Source organism: Pempheris klunzingeri, chromosome 1, assembly GCF_042242105.1.
Source record: "Pempheris klunzingeri isolate RE-2024b chromosome 1, fPemKlu1.hap1, whole genome shotgun sequence".
Lineage (NCBI taxonomy): Eukaryota > Metazoa > Chordata > Actinopteri > Acropomatiformes > Pempheridae > Pempheris > Pempheris klunzingeri.
Genome location: NC_092012.1, coordinates 16,061,287 through 16,082,181, shown reverse-complemented (window position 1 = coordinate 16,082,181; position 20,895 = coordinate 16,061,287). Strand labels below are relative to the sequence as shown.

The 20,895-nt window shown below is 40.6% G+C and overlaps 1 protein-coding gene across 1 annotated transcript in view; it reads right to left on the bottom strand.

The window, feature by feature from the left end:
- Positions 1-20,895, bottom strand: part of myo1ea (myosin IEa) — a 47,120-nt gene that overhangs the window by 7,379 nt on the left and 18,846 nt on the right. Inside the window, exons 5-20 of the mRNA XM_070828529.1 lie at positions 18,969-19,056; positions 17,204-17,293; positions 16,165-16,296; positions 15,707-15,841; positions 15,301-15,433; positions 11,586-11,782; positions 11,410-11,490; positions 10,672-10,758; positions 10,496-10,579; positions 8,635-8,802; positions 7,552-7,637; positions 5,206-5,287; positions 4,856-4,962; positions 3,416-3,514; positions 2,821-2,965; positions 86-200 (exon numbers count right to left, since the gene is read on the bottom strand). Coding sequence (XP_070684630.1) covers positions 86-200; positions 2,821-2,965; positions 3,416-3,514; positions 4,856-4,962; positions 5,206-5,287; positions 7,552-7,637; positions 8,635-8,802; positions 10,496-10,579; positions 10,672-10,758; positions 11,410-11,490; positions 11,586-11,782; positions 15,301-15,433; positions 15,707-15,841; positions 16,165-16,296; positions 17,204-17,293; positions 18,969-19,056 — 1,829 coding nt within the window. The remainder of the gene's footprint in view (positions 1-85; positions 201-2,820; positions 2,966-3,415; positions 3,515-4,855; positions 4,963-5,205; positions 5,288-7,551; positions 7,638-8,634; positions 8,803-10,495; positions 10,580-10,671; positions 10,759-11,409; positions 11,491-11,585; positions 11,783-15,300; positions 15,434-15,706; positions 15,842-16,164; positions 16,297-17,203; positions 17,294-18,968; positions 19,057-20,895) is intronic.

The window sequence follows — 20,895 nt, the reverse complement described above, 5'->3', positions numbered from 1 at the left end:
AGATAAAGCCAGAGGAAGAGAGTGAGAGATGGAGACAGAGGCCGATGGACAGACGAATAAAGCTGCTAGCTGCTACTTCACTCACCCTCTTCTCTCATCTGGACATACTTCTTGCGGGCCACGTATTTCCTCCAGGCCTTTTGGATGGTCCTGGCGTAGCTGTCAAACTTGCGCTCCCTTGTCTCTTCCAGCAGAAAGAGCTGTGAGCACAAACAAAGAGAAACCAGGAGGCGTACAGTAAGAGACTGGCATACCTCAGTGCACAAACCCAAACACACCTGAACAGAGTGAATGGAAGGAATGACTGCACACATACTGAGCATGCCGGAGTACAGTTGAATACACAAAGCCGAATATCTGCTGTTACTGATAACATTCAGATTTTCATTGCTTTTCAGGGCGAGAGCGAAGGTTTTACTTCTAACTCCTGTAGAGGCACTTTGTTTGGATTGTTGGCAGGGATTAGATTGTTTAGTGCTTGAAACAATACACTCATGCCGATTACTGCTCTGCTCAGCTGTAGAGACACAATGGACGAACCAGAATGAGGAAAAGACACCAAAACGATAACGCCCACGCCTTTTTCATCACTGTCAACTAAGCTACAACATCAATTCTAAGTTTCTGAGGTGAAAACAGTAAAACACAGTTTGTCACCAGATTTATATTTATTTATTATTACAGGTCTTTGTTGAATACTCGACTCTGATTGGTAAATTACGGCATTCTACAGTCTGTTCTTTCTGTATTGCAGACCGATGCCATGTATAACAGGCCACTGCTATAGATGCGTTCTCATAGTGGAAGCAAGAAAATAATTTTAAAGTCAATAAAATCACTTTTAAGTCAGTATTTTGTTCCAAATTGTTGATTTCTTTAGTAAGAAGCTGTGTAATATGTGGGATAATGTTCAGCATGATGTTTTGCAATAATGACTGGCTCGCTGGACATTATCCTTTACTTATTAGTCTATTATTTGGCTGTTTTGTCTTTTCACAACTTCCTGTCAGAGGAGGCGACCCTGTGCCATCAGACCACCGGTCTTCTTGCCAGTCTATGTCGTTTCCTGATGGGCCTCTAGACACGCCATCACACTCTCTGCCCTCTCCCTCCCAGACTAAACATCCTGCCCACTGCTGTAACAGCTCTGGCATCGACACAGCCTACTGCCGTGTGACGGGACAGGAACAAACCGCGAACAACACCGACACACAGCAGATCAAACTTCAACCACAAAAGCTGTGAGGAGAAAAATTCGCTGAGCCACTTGATTGACACCAAGTAATCACTGACTGTTGCCAGATTACACTTCAAATCCAAGAACAAACAGCAGGTGGGGTATGGCGATGAATTTAACTCAAGTCATTGGGAGCTCAAATAAAGTTCCTAATGTCTTTATGACACAAACTTCACACCAAAGCATTAATGGTCATTATTACGATTGCGGTTTCTAACACAGTATAATGTAGTTGTGAGTGGATGTGTGGAAGTGTTTATTAACGCATTTGTCAGCCATCATAATTCCATAACAATATAGTAAAACACAGGTGTAATATTATAAACTACTGTATGTCTTCATAAGAGACATTATAATAATCAAGACAACTACATTATAATATGTTATAAATCATTTATTAAATGTTTGTATACTGATTATAAATGCAAAATAAGGAGAAAAAATAACATACGTTATTAATTGATTATCAGAATTGTTGCAGATTTTTTTGATAACCCTTCACTTGAAAAACAATGTCAGCCATTATCATTATCATAATTGTGACAAACCTATAGAAAACATCAAATAAGTTAACCTTGGAGTTATAAAGAGATTCTAATAATTCACTTCTAAAGTGATTCACATATGAATGACAGCTCTACTCTATGTAATCTGCACTCAACGCAGCACTTGTAAAATCTCTGACAGACAGTAAGCCACCACTCATCCATCACCACATCCCATCCAACATCTGGCCTGGGGTCAAACAAACTTCACTTATTACACCCAACAGAAAAAAGACGCTCCAGTCATACAACTAATTAGACGATGTCAGTGTCTTATCAGACAGAGAGGCTTGTTTGGAGAAGCCTGGCAGCTCATTTCAGCGGTCCGCCCTGTGTGATATTTGCGTTTCATAAGCACACCTCAGTGACTTGGACTCTCAGTCTGGCAGTGTGGGGGATGGGGGCTCTTGGCGAGCATGGCTGCAATGAATGAGTAAAGGCATTCAGGATCAGCTGTAAGGCCTGAATTAAAACTAAGATGTCTGTGTACTAGCTTCCAAACATACATCTGTGTGTGTGTGCACGTGCGTGCTCAATCGTGCATGATGTGTACAAATGTTAATAAGTGAGAGCGCAGGCTTCACACAAGTGCTGCTTTCATAGGAATGATGAAAAAAAGTAGTTATGGTGGAAAAAGACAAGCCTTTACGATGTCCCCCCAAACTCTGTAACCACAGCCTGTACTTGTGTTTTAGTTCCAGAGCGATGTTGACTCAGTGCTGACGTGGTACGAGGGTCGGGTTCAATCTCCTCCCCTACAACAGGGATTCAAGCATGATTTGGGACACTAGTGCCCTTTTATGGTGTTAAGTGTAAAAATGGTGAGTTCAGTTTTCTCCCTGCAAACAAAAAGGCTTTTTGCATGTCAGCCCAGTCGAGTCCTACATCAGCAGAAGGATAACATATAAAAAAAGTTGGGCTGCAAGTGTTACATTTTGCTGGACAGCTTTCTTATAGAGACGCGGTCTTATAAAGGGCAAAGACCGAGCAAAAGAACAGGATGTGACAGTCTCAAGATGACACAGATGCCAAACGTACCGACTCAGGCGCTTTAATGAAGATCTTGCTGCGTCCAAGCTGGAACTGATCCTGGTCCATGTTGACAGACCGTAAGAGATGAAGGACGCCTTGTTTCTCGTCTCCTCGCCACGTCGGCCAGGACTCTTTAGTCAGGATGGCGTACCTGTGGACCGGCAATTTTAGCTGAGACGATAAAGCATTTAACAAAAGGAGCGACAGATGTGTGGGTTTGGATGGAGGGTTATTTATATAACACACGATAAAGATTCCAACCTGGACCAACTTTTCATATTGATGTTGTACAAATCGCACATTTTCTCTCCAATGTCAACACCTAAACTCTGAGTATTTACTGATCAGATACCAGTGCTCTCTTTTCCTGAAATTAATAATCTGTATACCTCACTGTGTGGGACCTTTTTTATGAAGGTGGCACGTGGCGAGGGATGGCACTAACAACCATACCTAAATGAATACAAATGGTAGTATAAAAGTTTACACTGTCACGTCATGGCTGGCACCCAGTCTGCTTAATAAGCTCAGTATTGGTACAAATCAACCAGCTGAACCAACATTTGCATCGTCCAGTCAAAAGCAGTATGACCTGTGTTACCTGTTGAGGAACTTCCTGAAGATTCTGCGGTAGGCGTAGCCAGCACGCCTCACCCTGATGTTTTCCTTCAGGCCCAGGTACTCCACTTGGTGCTTTACTCTTAAGACAGGAAAAAAGGAATGAAGATCAACATTAAGATGAAATCAACAAACTTTTTTCTGGGGTTTTTTTGTTGGCATTTTGCCTAAAAAAATTCTTTAATGTTTAGTCAATTATCAAAATTGTTGCGGATTAATTTTATGTGATTCACTGATCATTTCAGCTTTAAATGGAGTAAAACACAATATACTATATACCCATACATGCAGTCACTGACAAGTTTACCCTTGCTGTTTTATTTTTCTTTTCCCTGCCTTTTTCATATCCACCCTCATTCTATTTTTAGGTTTTGTTCTCAACTTTTGACATTATATTTTTGTGTTTTATGTAATTTAGAAAGATGAGAATAAAGCAGTTATTAGCATAAGACATAAAAAAACACAAAGACACAAAGATAACATCATTTCAAGTGTGTGAACAAACGTGTTCACACACTTGAACACGTGTCTATATCCAGAAAAAAAGACATCCTCATGTAATTCACTTGGATTTATAATCACAACTAACTTGATTTTACTATCAGTCGTGGTCAGAGTTATCAGCTATCAACATGAACTTTTTCAGTTCAATTCAGTTCAAATGTTTTTTTGTCATACGTTTCTCCGCACAATGAAATTCTAGCTTTGCCCTTTCACCTTCAATGCTGCTTCAGGATTTAAACGAAAAAGATGGATAGATAAACAGATAAATAGAAAAAGAAAGGAGATAAATAAACAGTAGCTACACAGTATACACACACAAGATTAAAAAACATGTTCAAGAAGAAAAACTATATACAAATTCAAGTGATATATACATTTCAAGTAGGTCTACATCACATGAAGCGGAAGGGATAATCACAGGTCATTGTATGCAAGGCAGCTGCGTTTTGCTAACTTTTTCCTCAAACAAAGACCTTAAGCACTACTTAGTACACTCAGACTTCCTGTGCAAACAGCAGTTCCGGTGCTAATTAATGAGCCACCCCGAGCCCGACTCACAACAGGAAGGTCATAGGCTCTGAACAATACAGCAGCGCTCTGCAGCTGAACATGTAGTGCCCAAAGCCTGCGAGCAGAGAATAAAGAGCGGGAAACTGAAACAAAGGGATAGAGAGGGAGCCACGTCTGGAACACATCTCACATGACTTGGTCTTCAGACGACCAGAAAACATCAAAATAAGAACAACAAAAAAAAAAAATTACGCACAACTTTGCTGTCAGCAGGAGGAAGTCATGACTGTTTTACTCCTAATTTGGCTGCTCAGAGAAGCCTTTAGTGTTTGATACATGGAGGCTCTGGATGGTCGGTGTCGTGTGAGACTGTGAGGACGACAGGGGAGACAGTGAGTCAGTCACTTACCGGCCCTCTTCCCAGTCTCTGGGCTTCTTGGTTTCGTTGGGTTTGATGCAACGGATGTAGTGCGGAGTACATTTCATCAGTGTGCTCACCAAATCATTGGCTTGTCTCTAAAGGGTGGAGAAAGATCATGATGAGACTGATGATCATAATGAAAAAGTCATGAAAACCCAAAATGCAGTGACTGAATTACTGACTGACTGCTGAAGGACACTGAACTGAACAGTAAACACAAACATTATCATCATCAAAGGCCATTTCCCACAGTTACCCTGATAAAGAGGAGGGGCAGGTACTGTACATGCTGTACTTGGCACACACACACACACACACACACTTCACTGAACACACACCTTTATTTTGCTGCCTGCAGTTGTGGGTCGACCCTTCTTTTCAGCGTTGAGGTTTTCTGGAAACAGTGCTCTGATGAAGGCGCTGTTAGAGGACAAAGGTGAGCAGACTACGTTAGGACGGGCACAGAAAGGCTGGTATCACCCTCGTGTATTTTAAACCTGAAAATAATGTTGAGTTTCCCTGGCAGCCAAAAACAAAAATGCAGTTAATGATTAAAGAACCAAGGACCTTCGACTGAGGTCACTGGTTTAAATTCCTGAACCACTTGGGAAGGTCTGAGTTGGGGATGGGTGGCAAAACAAGTGTGTGTGTGTGTGTGTGTGTGTGTGTGTGCGTGCACTGTGCTGTATTTGTACAAACACCTCTCTGTGCAGCAACTCTCCCCAAAGCTACTGCTGTATAGAGGAATGCATGCTACTATTTGACAACCTGCTTTGTTATATAAAATAATAATGTAAGTAGTAAAAGGAGCTCAAGAGTACAAACCTGAACTACTTTCCTAAGATATTCTTGAAATTGTGTGCCTTCAGTTTAGAGAGGATATGGAAATTTCACAAATATCTGCTACATTCTGACCTGCAGCAACACATCATAGTGTGGTGATGATGATGATGTTGCTATAAAACACCACATCTATAAATTGTAAGTTTATGATTAGACAAAAACATTAAACTGGGACTCAGTAATCCTTTAGTTGTGATTTTAGTTCTGCTGTTTTGTTTCTCTCTCTGTAATTTGGAGATATGCATGGAGTTTGAGTAAAAGTGACATTTGCCATCTTAAATAAAAAACACCACCATGACTTTGACTATGGAAAGAAAAGCATGGAAAACACTGGATGAAATGGAATTGATACACACACTGATTAATGCCCCTTTATAACAGTCTTTTTCTATTTTACTCTTTTATAGCAAAAGGCTAAACTACAATCAAGAGGTTAATCATATATATACACAGACTGCAAGTTCAGTCTTTTTTCATAGAACTTGATCCATAACAGTAAAAGAAAGGAAGTCTGGGTTTCAATTATGATACAGTTTCATTTCTGCAGCCATGGCCTGAGGCAAAGTATTGATTTAGCATCTTTGGACTTTTTGCTCTCACTCTTTTCTTTTTTAATCTCACCAAAAGTCTCACATACTTGTGTATCAGCAAGTTCCCGTATTATGGAAAAATGTTTATTTAATCAAACAACGCCAACATTTTACGACAACTGGAATTAGCGACGTTGTCTTTTAGTTTTTCTTCGCAGTAATGCTGTAACATTTTAAATGACTTTGAAGGGTACACATTTAAAAGGCTTGCCTAGATCATCTGACGAATGAAAAGAAAAAAAAATAAGGTAAAGTCAGGATCATCAAGACGGCTCCTTTTTGTTCACTTCTGTGATCAGCACATCTGTCATTCAGGCACCAAGTATTTGTTTCCTTTTGAACTGTGTCGGCTCTTTTTGCTTTGAAATCTCACATAAAAGCCTGGTCTAAAGCTGACATGTACTGCTGTTAAACATTTGACTTATCTAAACTTGACTATTTTGCAGCATTTGGTGTTTTTTTTATCTTCTCTCTGCTTTTTTTTTCGTGTTAGTATTTTTTTGTTAATTCCATCCCCTTTCTGGCTTTCTCCCACATTGGTATTTGTTTGGTTTTAAACATCTGACTCAAAGCTATGGACACAGAAGAAAGGATCAGTAGGCTGGGTGTACAAACAGACCAGGAGTCTGCTAATGCTGTCCAGCTGACAATACTGGTCATTCCTTTCTTCTCTATTCAGACCTGCTGCTGTAAGGAATGAGGCTGCTTCCTTCCTTCTCAGGCTTCCTTTATGTGAGACTGTGCCAAACTCTTTTATCTATGTGTGTATATGTTTGTGTGTGTGCATGTGATGTAAAGTTCATGTATATATTTTCCAGCACGTGTCTGAGTGGGATTTTGACATGACCTCCTTTCATGCCTCACGAAACGTGCACACAAAGGCCTGTAGGGTTACACAGACAATACAGGCTATTTGCACAGATGGCCACTTTGACACAAAGAAAGCCCAAGAAAACCGAAACGCAGAGGGACCAAACTCCACAATGCAGCCCTGCAGGGAGGCTGCACTTGCAAGTCCAGATGGGGTAGACCCCAAAAGCTGCATATCTGGACAGCCGCCAGACGTTGTTCAGGGCAGAGGGCACGATACAACCCAGCGCTGCACACTTCTGCTACGTCCCCTCACACTCTCATGCACATGTATTCAATTATATCCATATGCATCACAATAGAAGACTCCCTTTAAGTAACCGTAGCGCCATAGAAATCCTCACCACATGTCAGTGCAATGTGCAAATAGGAGCTCCTTACATTTCACTGCTCTGCATCAACTCAATGAGGTCAGTAAAAAGGACGTCTCGGTTCCTCTCGCAGAAACCCTCCGCATCGTAGGAAACCTGGAGGAGAGACATACAGAAGTATTTCTTAAGAGTCATAATTATCAAAAGAGGACACGGTTGAACTGTTTGAAACCTCCAACAAAATGAAAGACGACACCTGTGTGAAAATAAAAAATTGTAACTGATATTCTGGCCTAAAATCACTGGCTTGAACTTTATGGGAAAAGAAAATGAAGGGTTGCAGATCCAAGGTTTACACCTCCTAGGATTAGCTTCCTTATAAAACCAGCAGTGTATAAATTAAACCGTGTTATTTCTGCTGTACTGTAGGCTGAGACTGGAGGAATGTTTTGAGCCCGGTCATGGGAGCCCCTCAAGTCTTTATGGCACGGGTCATTAAGCCTGCGGCATGTGTGCCAGGCTGAGGCCACCACACATCTGGAGAATGACACGGGACAACCTTGGCCCAGACCACCAAAATGGAAATGAAAGCAAAAAAAAAAAGACGTCTGTTATGTGTATACTGAATAAGGCTAATTAACGTGAATGACGCTGTTAGACACTGTTACATAAGGGGAGGGACTGCGGCCATAAATAGGCAAAGAATAGAAGTTTAGACGGGAAAGACTTGAGAGGATGAAGATGACGACACCCGCTCGAGGATTAAAGTAGCAGCTGTATGACTAGTATTTATGACAGATCATACAAGTGGGGAGCAAAAAGGAACAGCTCCCATACCAACACCATAAAAAAATGACATTTTAATAACTTTCTATTTCAAGAAGTTGCTGTCAGCTCCGTGCTGCTTGTATAACATGATCATTTTCAGTTTAAACCGGTTTATGGAGGTGCTGTAAACCTATTGACCTGAATGTCGTAATCTCTAAGGCATATAAGAGTAACAAGATCAAATGTGTCCAAACTTTATTGAGAAATGGACGACTTCCAAATCTAAACAGAATGGAGTCTTGTTTGTCAAAAACGAGACGATGCTGCAGGCTGAGTGGAGAAAAAGACCAAACTCAGCGCTTTAAATGAGTGCACTCAGACTCACTTTGCCAGCATAGTGGTGGATGATGAAGCCCTGGTTCCAGCTGTTGAAGTGTTCGTGGGTGTTGATCTGGACTCTGAGCTTCTGCAACATCGTCTGGTCGGCTCCCTCGCCCACGGCGTGCATGGTGGCGCACACATCATCCAGGATGCTCATGATGCCAGGGGGATTCTGGGATCACAAGGAAAACATTCATGTCATCACTGTCCTGACATCTCACCAAGAAGTTGCTTGCTTGCATTTTATATATCCTGGCGTTGATTGAGTATTAGTGATCCTTTTCTCTTTAGGTCCAAAAAACACTCCAGTTATATGTACTAGAGCTGCCATAATTAAACAATCACCCGAATAATTAGCTGAGCTGATAATTGAACAATGATTTAATCTAAGATATTATAATGGACATAATATTGATAATGGACATTTTTCTCTATTGTCTCACATTCTATAGACCACACTATTGATTACTCATCATGAACGTTACAGAGACAATATTTGTCATAAGAAGTTGATAACTACAGGCAAGAATCATGAAAACTTTGAACCTTTTAACATAATGAAATATGCTAGAAAGGATCACTTCAGCTACTAGAACAAATTATATGAATCAAATTCTATCTTAATATAAAATTTGTCATACAAATACGCACTTTTGACATCAACTAAGCATCTTTAGTAAGTTATAAGTTACAAATCAAACATTGCGGCAGCTTTAGTCTCACACGCTGCCCTATTTGGCTCCATTTTATTCTAAGTTGATCCGTGGTATTCAGTTTGCACAGTGGTAACAGTGTCTCTAACTCAGAGAACACAGGCCTCTGTTAAAAACGACACATGTAAAGTTGTCACTGGATTAACTAAAGTGGCTCAGAGCTGTCAGGCACTGATACAGATCCCCTGCTCCTCTCAGAAGGAGGCTTGTTTTAAAGCCCTTGTTGTAGATTTCATGGATTAGACCTCTCAGTGGGACAGATAAATCAAATTAAGAGGCATGTCGGCACATTTGAGGATATTAAGCTGCAAGTCATGGCAACAGAGCAGAAACTTGGCAGCAGCTTGCAACTCAGTTTATAATAAGGGGACAATAAAACTAACAAATGTTCATTAAAAAAAATTACTGTTTCTGTCCAAGTTTGTTGTGACTGCAAATTAATGCAGGAAATAGTAATATTGTGTTTTAAGATTAACAACTCTGCCCTCAATAAAACTGCTTATTACCTCCACAATGAAGGTTGTATTTTCAGTCCTGTTTGCTATTTAGAGAGACGACAGAAAAACCTTTTGGAGAAAAAACACAGACTAGTTTTCCATCACGTGGTTGTTGGTCCTGATCTGGGCCAAAAATGTTTTCATATTTCCTATTTATAGTTGGTTTTGTTGGTTTTTTTAATACATTCTTACTATTTTCTACTGAGCTATAAAAATAGCACATGTATCCAATGATTTAAGCTGCAACTAAAGATTATTTTACTTATTGATTAATCTGCCAAATACTTTCTTGATTAATAAATTGATCTTTTGGTCTATAAAATGCCCCGAGGTGATCATTTGTTCTGTCTGACCAACAGTAGAAAAGCTGAGGGTATTCATTTTGTTATCATATCAGACACAGAAAACCTGCAAATCCAAGAGAATATTGGACATTTTTCTTAAAAGAATGCTTTTAATTGATTATCAGATAATTGCTGACTAATTTAATATCAACTGATTAATAAACTTGTCATTTCAGCTCTATCAATAATTGTCCATTACTGTGTGTTTTTTTTGAATGATTTTCCTGATTGACATCCAGCTTTTCTTTTCTATATCCTAAAACACTATAAGGATTTAAGGATACTTTATTAATCATTAAAAGTTTATCTACTTTGCTCTCGATGAGATCACAGACGATCTTGTTGTTGAAGTATTCAATCTGAGTCCACTTGATGCCCTCCTGAACATACTCCTCCTACAGACAGAGACATGAAGACAGTCAAAATATGAAACATCTAATGAGGCTGGAAATGAAAAAAAAATAAGAAGAATGCGGAGGAACCTCACCTGCTCTGCCTTCAGAGTCAGCTCAATGAATATCTGCTGCAGTTTCTCATTCACAAAGTTGATGCAGAACTGTTCAAATCCATTTTTCTAATGAGGAGACAACACGGTTAATAACGTCCATACAGACTAAGTGAGCTTTACCCTCAGTAGAGTTTGGATATCCTTTAAGTTCAATGGGCTTTGTTTGGAGTGGGAGTGGGAATGGAGCCATTGTCCAATTCACAGCACATATACCAGAGCTTCCGCCTCAGCCTTATGTAATGGTGGCCTGCATCTTCTGGTCCAATAATACGCAGACAACAAAACCCAGCTGACCTTTTCTTACATTATGTATACAAGGAGAAAACCTTCAAACTAAAAGGCAGACAGAGCTAGTTGATTAGATACTATCCACAGTGGATAATGTCATTGATTGTCATGGTACGCACTAATAATCTGCTCATGCAAAACAAAATAATATAGAAAAGACTTCCAGTTAGATTGTCCAATCCTATCAACAAGTCCAGGACTTCACAGTAAACATGAAACAAACCAAACAAACAAGTAATCAGATTAGTGAAGCATGTTGAGGTCTGCTGTCTCAATCTTAAGCCACATCCTATATAAATTAGTTTTACCCTTTGTGTTTAATCTGTTTAAATGCTCACAGCTAATACCTGTTAATCTAATTTATGTGTCGCTGCAGTGTAAAATTCAAGTACCCATGTACCTGCCAGTGAAACAGCCCAAAACACTTACCTGGAAAATTTCAAATCCATAAATGTCCAACACTCCAATATTAAAGTTCTGATGATCTTTTACCATGGCTTTGTTGATGGACTGAAATCAAAGGATTGTGTTAGATTATTACAGCTGTGTTGCTTCTGTATATATGATTATGTACTGAACTGAAGTGCATAAACACGCAGGCATACCTCAACCAGGAAGTCAAACACTCGAGAATGCAGGGCTTTGGAGAGGGCGTCACGTGTGTAACACGCCTGCTCCACGTTCAGTGTCACATCGATGGACTCGACCGCATTTCCCCACTTGCTGTCCATTTTCCGACTCGTCAGTTTCTCCTTCAGACGGTTCTGGTCAATTCCGAGCAGAAACGCAGGAAAGGCTAAAACTGTTAAAAGCCAGAAGAGAAAGGAGAGGATAAGAGAGGGGAAAAATAAAAAAAAGACCATGTAACTTTAGAAATGTTCATTTTCCTAACTGAGTCTGTGTTTGCCCATTTATTCCAGACTGAACTCGTAAGAAAACCCTTAAAGAGTGTGTTGTATGCTCAGCAGGAACAACAGCATGATTCTGCTTGAATTAATTTACTAGAAACTGCCAGTTATAATATAAAGCTATAATAATATTATCAGCCACAATAATTTATGACAAAGAGTCAATGTCAAACATTCCTTGTTCCAGCTTCTAAAATGTGATGATTAGCTGCTTTTCCTTGTCTAATGATTTGATAAACTGAGTACTTTTGGGTTTTGGAGTGCTGGTTGGTCATAACATTTGTTGAAATCACTGTGGACACTGGGGATTAAATGATCAATTGTGAAAATAATTGGTGTAATGGATGTAACTGTTAAATGCCTGTAATTTGGTTCATATCGTTATGGTAGATTAGATTATTGCTGTACTATTATGATAAACAGAAATAAAGAAAGGTAGTTCGTAAAGTAAAGTCCTGATCTGAAACAGCAAAGAGATATTTCTTTGAAAACCAGTATGCAAATCAATATGCAGGCCTGCAGTCATTGTAAAGGCATCTCGTGTAACCTGTGCATAGCAGAGAGAACCATTGCATAACTGCATTTACTCTTATCAGTCTGTGCTAAAATCTCACAAATCAGAAAACTCTGGGCGATTCTGTGGCTAAACTGCTGAAACAAATCATCCTCCGGAGAGAATTCAGAGCAGATGAGCTTTGAATTATAGCAAAATGCAAAATAGAAGAATATTATTGGGCTAAGCCTTGAAAAAAAAAAGAGTGTTGAGAACACCACAGATCATTTGTCCCGACCTGGCGTTGATATTCTCCCCTGAGAGCCCCTCCCTGCCTTATTACAGTGACTCACTTCCCCTAAAAGGAAATGGCTCTCAGGCCTGCAGACTCACTGTGTCTGGGAATGCATCAGACCACTGCAGTAGCTGGCCTTATGGGACATGAGGGTGTGACTGACCATGCGCCTGCTTAAATAATGAGGAAAAGTCATTCTTTGTGTTCAGCAGGAAAAGTATGGATTGTATACTAAGGGCTGGAGGATTTTACAAAGGCTGTGTTTGTGAATTTCAACAATCCTCATTAACGCACATGTAACCCCACAGGAAATTTGTTAGTCAAAGTGACAACGGATACTGAGAGGAATGGGAGGGAGGTTTGTCAGCAGACATACAATGCTTTGTGAGGAAAACCATACAATGATCGCATCACTCAGTGCTTCACTTTAATATCAACTCTGCTTAACTTGAAATTAAAATAATGTTTGAATAATGCAATTTTGCATCTTTGCATGTTTATGTTCAGCTGTGGGACAGCAGAAATAGCTAAAGTAAATCTGCAGCACAAAAGATATTATGAAAACCATCAAAATGTTGCAACTGGCTTTAATATATGGGTACTTCAGCAGTTCAAAAGTGTAAACGTGTCATGATGAGGTTTTTATTGGGGTGATGTGTGGGACTGTTTTGCAGTCAGGCACAGTGACCTCTTTGTAAGACAGTATTTGTGCTAAGCTAAACAGCTGCTGGCTGCAGCTTCATGTTTACTACACAGACATGTGAGTGATCTTCGATTCTAACTTCCACCTAATAAACTCATTTCTCAAAAATGAAAAACTTCCTTTAAAGAGCCTTCTCAACCTGTTAGATATGGTCCATTACAAACTACTGTCATGTAGACAAGACTTTTTCAAACCCACAGAACTTAATTTTTAATTCGAGTCAAGGTCTCAAGTTTCCTAGAGTACTAAAGGCTTCATGACTGAATTCTGCATTTTCCCAATCTAACAATAAGCACCACTGAAAAGCACAACATCCAAAAATTGTCATTTTTACAAAACAGAACATCTCTGTCAGGATCAAGTTACATTTAACTATAAATAATACCACAGCAGGCCAAACAGTTTCCAAATTATTTGTACAAGCAGTCTCAACATTTCTTTCAACAAGAGATGACGCACCGACTCTTGTGTAAGCTGGTGTCTATGAGAACCTGGCCAGTGCAGCTTCATACGGGGAGCCGGGGTCTGAAAATGTGCAGCATGCTGCAGTGAAAGCACACAGCCAGTGAGACTGGAGGGAACAGGAAAGGCCGAGATTATGGAGCGCTGCTGTTGCGTCTGCACAGAACAGACCGAGGCTTTGTACACTGGCAACTGCACTCTCATCTGCATCATACAGACACAGCATGAGAAGGAAGGAGAAAGGCAAAGAAAAAAGGAGAGAAGAATGAAGCACGGCAGAGGAAGGAAAGAGGGAAGGGGGACAGGAGGAGAAGTATTTTTCAGAGTAATTTTAGTCTCTGACGAAATAAGTGCAGACCTTTAAGAATAGCATTTTATTTTCTGGTAATCTAGCATGGCCTGGATTACTGCAGACAGTTGGCTGCAGCCCTGCATTAACACAATAAAACTTTAGGGAGTGAAAGTGGTGAGAGAGAAATATCCTCCAAAACCAACCAGAGAAGGGCAATTCAGGACACCGAACAGAGGAGAGACATACAGAAAAGAAAAAGAATGCAAAGAAAAGAAGAAATTGACCACAACTCAGTCTCAATCTGAACATCAGCAGCATCTTTAGCCTCAGTCATAACCATAGACCTGCATCTGTGTCTTTGGGCCATGCTAACAATGTGACTCTATGGAGGGAAATGATGGGCCAGACTAAATTATCTCTGCAACTATTGGTTAGACTAGATTTTTTTGCACATTAAAAGGTCTCCAGAGGATGAATCCTATTGGCTGAGGTGATCTGCTGACTTTTCCACCGGAGTAACCAGCAGGTAAACCTTTCTTTCTTTTATCTAGATCTAGAAATATCTAGACAATTTGCTATTAGATGGATTAGAACAAAATGTGGTACCATTATTCATGTTCTCCTGAGGATAAATACTATTAACTCTTTCTATTCTTCTATTTCTTGGTTTTTCCTCTAGCATCATCATCAGGTCAAAGTTTATCTCAAGGCAAAGCTGTGTAGCCTCAGAGCCAACAATTACCATCTTACTTAAAGCCGCTGCCATGGCTGCGGACTTTAAGTCTTGTTTGGTTATAACTTGATTTTTTCTAATGCCTTATATTCCCTGAAAACTGCTACCCACCCTTAACTTAAAAAGGTTCTTCCTCTGAGTCGAATCAAGTTGAACAACAACATGCTGGTCACCGTTCTGAAGGGGAGTGAAACATCCGTTTGCACACAAACTGATGGTGTGTCAGAGACAATAGCTATTATTCCCGAAACAAATAACGATGTACCAGGATAAATCAAATGGCTATTTTTATCAGTACATTTAAAGTTTGTTTTACTAAAAGTTTTAATGTGAGCTTTGGTTGCCGTTACCTGTTTTAGTGTGAACCACATTGAGCACAAACCTGTGCAGCGTTCAGCTCTTTTGTGAACAAGTCCTGGTGTGAGCGTACTTACACTCTTCACTCTCCACAGCAGCGTAGTTGCCTGCTTCCCTGAAACTGATATTTCCCAGGTGCAGGACTCCAGCCACAATCTGAAGCACCATGGCGCGGTCCTCTGCTGTGATGCCAATCACATCCATGGCATGCTGGGAGAACAAAAGGAAAAGATTGTGATAAATCAAGCCCCCAGTGTGGGTTTACTCACTCCTGTGGTTCCTAGCTCACGTTCTCTAATTACTCCTGTTGCGGTCTCACTGATAAACAAAAACAGGAGGAGATCGTTGGAAAAGAAAACAATAGAGGACTGGTAGGGAGAGAGAGGAATGTAAAGAGAAGACTGGGAGCCACATGAACACTGGTATGAGACTCACACAACACCACTGAGGGTGTTTAGCTATAGAGAAGGAACCTGGCCGTACCACTGTCTCCTGGAAGTCACTCTTGTCGTTGATGTCGTCCACTTTGTAGGAACCAGACTGATTGAGGTAACTGTAGTAATCCAGACTCGTGATTCCCAGGCTGTTCTTCTGCTCTCCACTGGCTCCTTCTATCAACTACAGAGCAGAAATCATATAGGCGTATTGTGAATGCAGCAGTAATAAACATGCTGTTGCACAAAGCTTGTGTGTGATGTCGTTTCCATGTTTATATTCATACGCTGTGCTCCATTTTGCATGTGAAGAAAACTGTACAACGGAAAGCCTGAACTCCTCTATCTCTTCCAGGGACCTCGAGCCATCCACAATGAAAACAGATTGACCATCTTCCTGCAGCCAAATGGCACGTCTTATCCTGCGTGTCCTGAAATCCCCTCTTAGACCTTCTCCACAAGCCAAATGTGTCCCGTTAAGTCTTCAGCTCAAAAAGTAAGTCTCACCTGATAGAATATATGGAAACTCCTCTCTCCAGGATTCCTCATGACGACGCGTGACTTCTCCAGGAGGAAGTTGGAGATTTTCCCTCCGTCTGGTTCGCCACCGGAGCTGAACTGGATCTCAAAGTATTTCCCCTGATGGAGGAAAGCATGTTTGTTTTTCAGTATTGGACTGGGCTGCAATAAAGCTAAAAGCCAGAGCTATAAGATTGGAAATATTGGCACCTGGCTGTTTTAATACATTATATAAAAATCTGATCCTGCTTTTCGTCTTGCTGTCTTCCCCAGACAAGCCTGTAATGTAATATCTGTTCCAGTCCCAAAAGTGAACAGAGACACTATTTATTCAAAGACAGTACCTCAAAAGTGGTGATCTCAGGCCACTGGTGCCAAACCACATTCATTTCCCCAAAACTGGAGCTAAAAATATCCCAACTACTGAGACAATACTGCTTTGTATGCTAACCTGAACACTTAGTGAACCAGTAAACGCAGCTGAGAAAGTTCTGAGGGAACACATTTTCTAAAATGTGCTTTGCCCTAAGTTCCTTCGTAAGCAGTAGAAGATGTGCCTCGGTGGTTGTGCATGTATGCCTGTCTGCAGTCCTTACAAGCACAGCTCTGGTTAACCAGGACACACATGAGGTTTGCTTCCTCATGAAATAGGGAGAAAACTGTAACTGCAAATCTTTGTTTTCAAAGACTCAGCTTGGATCCAAAGGTGTGCCACAGAGAAGTTGAGTCCTCAAATTATTCCTGGGTAAGTAGTACCTACTGCATGTATTTATCTCGAGCGACACAGTTAAAGATTTGCAATGCGAGCGGGTTATTCTAAATTTGTCTGTGTTAAGATTTCCCAGAGTCATCCACACTGCTAAATGTGTCCTTGGAGGAAGTCTTTAAACATTTGCCTGCAGGTTTATGCCCCATGAAACGGACTTTCAAATGTTGTCTTTGGTTAACACGAATCAGTTATGAATTGAGCCACAGTGTTCGGCTTCCTGATTCTTTAAAGGTGGAAACTCAGAAATGAAAGCCTTACAAATCTGCTGGAGTTGTTGTTCCTCACAGTCTTGGCGTTGCCGAAGGCCTCCAGCAGCGGGTTGGACTGCAGGATGATGTCTTTGACGTGCTGCGATGAGACAGAGGCAATGAGCCGTTAGCTACGTCACAGACAGACTGTGCAGCAGGTACAGATACCACACACTTCACGCCCTCTCTGACAGGCTGGGGTGTGCATCTCTGGAACTTTCCACTCAAACACAAGTGCACACACATACACACTCAAAAACATCACACAAAGTCTGGCGTGCATTATCTTTCCCATCTTTCCCATCTGCATGTCAGAAACACATGATTTTTAAATCAGTCCAGCAGACTGAGCTACTCCCACTTCCATTAGTGTACACAGAAGTTGAAGCTATTTCTTGGAATTTTTTGTGTTACTAAACTTAATCCTCTATGAAAGGAAAAAATAAACATGCCACACAGAAATCATTTATAGATATTCATCTAATTGTTAGTTTACTACTTTATCATGTTTTAGTCCTCTCACACTGAGGTTCTTCCTGCACTAATATCTCTGATTTTGTCTCTTGATTTGGTTTATTTATGGAGCTTCAATAAAAATTTTTTGTTGTTTTTATTAATTGTGTATGAATAAATTAATGTGTGAGTATCACAATGCTGAGACAGATAAACACATATGTTACTGGCAGGGAGTTGTTATCCATCCACACATGTGAACAAATATGATAAACACGTTGCATAAGAATGCGTGCGGCTGTACTGAGCACACCGCATAATGTGTGCAAAAGGAACCATGTGATTTGGAAGTGATGCTGAACAGGAGTTGGAGAAGGTGGAGTGTGTGTGTGTGTGTGTCCACTATAACGGCCACATTAGTTTAAACATTGAGAGACTTATTTTTACAACTAGCTTTTAGAAGTGTACATTTGCACTGTATCTTGCAAATCTGAACACTAACAAGAATCTGTGTAAGTATGGGAGTAACACATGGGATTTAGGGTAAAAAAAAAAAAAAAAAAGTCAGACTACGGTTAAATTTAAAGTCTGAGGATGATTTCTAACGTTGTCTTGGTGGAAGCAGCTCTGAGTGGATTAAACATAAAAATCCCAATGCCATCATGGTGGAGGCATTTCCTCATCAAACTTTAGATCTTTATCGAGCTTAGGAACTGGACATCTGCTGGTTGGAGAGGGTGTAAGGGGGGTTGCTGCCAGATGGCTGAAGGGGGCTGGGCGAATAAGAGGCTGCTGATGGGCTGATAATGGGGTATAAGGATTGGGATAATAAGAGGAGGATTGGGCATAAGGAGAGAAATAAGTACAGGAATGAAGTAGCCACAGGTTTTTTGATTTCATACAAGTCTGTCGTCTCATTTGCACAATTTGTAATTCTACGGGTTAGTTGGGCGAAATGCAATCGAAGACGTTGTTGTAAATGTTACATGATCACTCAAACCCTCTTCAACTTGAAGAAGATTACTGACTCTGAAATGTTTCCTTTTCCCAACATTTTATATTGAATTTAAGTCTTGGAGCAAGTCACTATCAGCTAGTATCCCTGTGGCTTCTTCATGCTTCATTTCAATGAGATTTTATTCTGCATTAACTTTTTCTTATGAAAGCAGACCAGAAGATTCATCACAAAAGACCATAATAATGTATCTTTAATGACTTATTGCTTGGCTATCTTTCAATCTATGCAGCTCAGCATCTCAAAAATCTCAAACGTCTCATGCATCTGTTACATAGTGTCCTGAAAGAAAAGCAGCTCCTCTCACCTGTACTTTGGGTCCGCCCCCTGACACTCTAGAGATGTAGCCCATGATATATTTGGCTGCCACAGTCTTCCCTGCTCCGCTCTCTCCGCTGAAAATCAAATTTCAGAAATTTAAACATGCGTTTCCTCATACATGCAATCTGAGCCTCTGAGCCCAATTCAAATCCACCTCATTTGGTGACTAATGGCATGTGACACCTGAGCATATGCTCATACGACATGTAAAGGGATTCGTGCAGACCTGGGTGGCTGTTTGGTATCTAAACCATTCAGTGTGGAGGACATGAGTTATGAGTTATGTGCTTTGAGCGACTGGATGTGCATGTTCATGGCGCCATTGCTTTCAGTCTCTCAGTAAGGACATTAATTCTGTTTTGTCACATTCACAGATTTTTCCCTCATCTCTTTTCCCTCACCCTACACTTGTCTATTTTCCTCCTTGCCTTTCGCGTTGCCAGTGTCATACTTATTTTGACATATGTGGTTTGGCAGTGGATGACAGTGGAGTCTGTTTTTTCTTTCTGTGCCTTAAAGTAGAGTCAGGTTGGTAATGCCTCTGTGAGAAACACAGCTGCAGACTGTTAAAGGCTGCCAGAGGAAGTCATGGGAGCCACTCTATTACACAGCAGTCTCTATATAGTTGTAACCCTCCCCCTATATACCTCCTCGCTTCATCCAAATCCTTAAGCATTGTCTGGGCTACCTCACTGCACACTTCTGCTCAAGTAACAACAAGATACTGACATGCTGAGTTGCCGGTTTACTTTTCAAGTCACCAAAAACCTCCAGAGCGCCATCTTAAAGCTTTGTTTTTCCCCATGGAAGTTATTCTCTGAAGAGCTATTTTCAACACAAGCTGCAACGAGAGTTTCAGTCCCATTTTGAGCCCCCACATGGGCGAGTCTCACTGTTGTGGCGCTGAAATGCTGAAGGCATTGTTAACTTCCGCAGAGATTTATTAACCAAACAAGGACATGAGTTAAACAGTGCAATGCAGAGGCACGGAGGTTTAAGTATTAACTTTTACTGAATCATTACTGACATCAGCTATGAGAGGGATGCACAGTCAACAATGGCTTCTAGTTTCGGTGGTTAAGGCGCACTGCATTCCCTTAAAACCAACTGAAGCTGCATGTACAGTATACAGACAAATCAACCAAAAGAGTTCACACACAATGATAGAATCCCTAATACATTCTGTATTTTTATTTCTGATGTTTCTGATGTCCTTTGCCTACATGCTTAAAATGTATTATAGTATAGTGACACAGGTTTGGTAGTCCTTCCTTTGATTATTGTCTGATCTGCTGCACGTCAAACCAGCAGGAGTAAGATGTCTGTTGGCACAATACGGTGTCTGAACTGTTGAGCGGGCCATTTCAAAGCAACACAACAAATCATCCATTTAGTCTAAAATAATTCATTTGCTGCCCTCGCTTCCTTGGAGAGGATGGAGGAAAACACTGGTGTTTGACATCATGTGCAAACACTACATGGGCAAAACCAAAACCAGTTGCAGCATTAACTAGGATGGGATCGAAGAGAGTTGAAGAACCAAAAAGGTCATCCACATCCAACTCATGGACAATCATAGAAAAGAAAAGAATCCTAGTAATAAGCCAGCCAACACCGAGTTAAACTGCTTTTTTGTAGAATTGGGTTTAAAGAGCTGTTGCTCAGGCGACATGTTGACTTGACTTGACTTGACCTGATATTTAAGTCTGCGTCGAGGAACAGAAATTCATGTCTCTTTATGAAACCTTCGATAACCTTAGTGTTTGTGTGTGTGTGACCTGTGCAAAGGTCAGGTGTGAATAAATTGGTTCTCCAGTGACACATGTTTTGTTTGAGGCTTTTGAACATGTCACAGCTCTGATTTCAAGTGATAGTTTTACAGGGAGTGCCAAACCAGTAACACCAACCTGCTC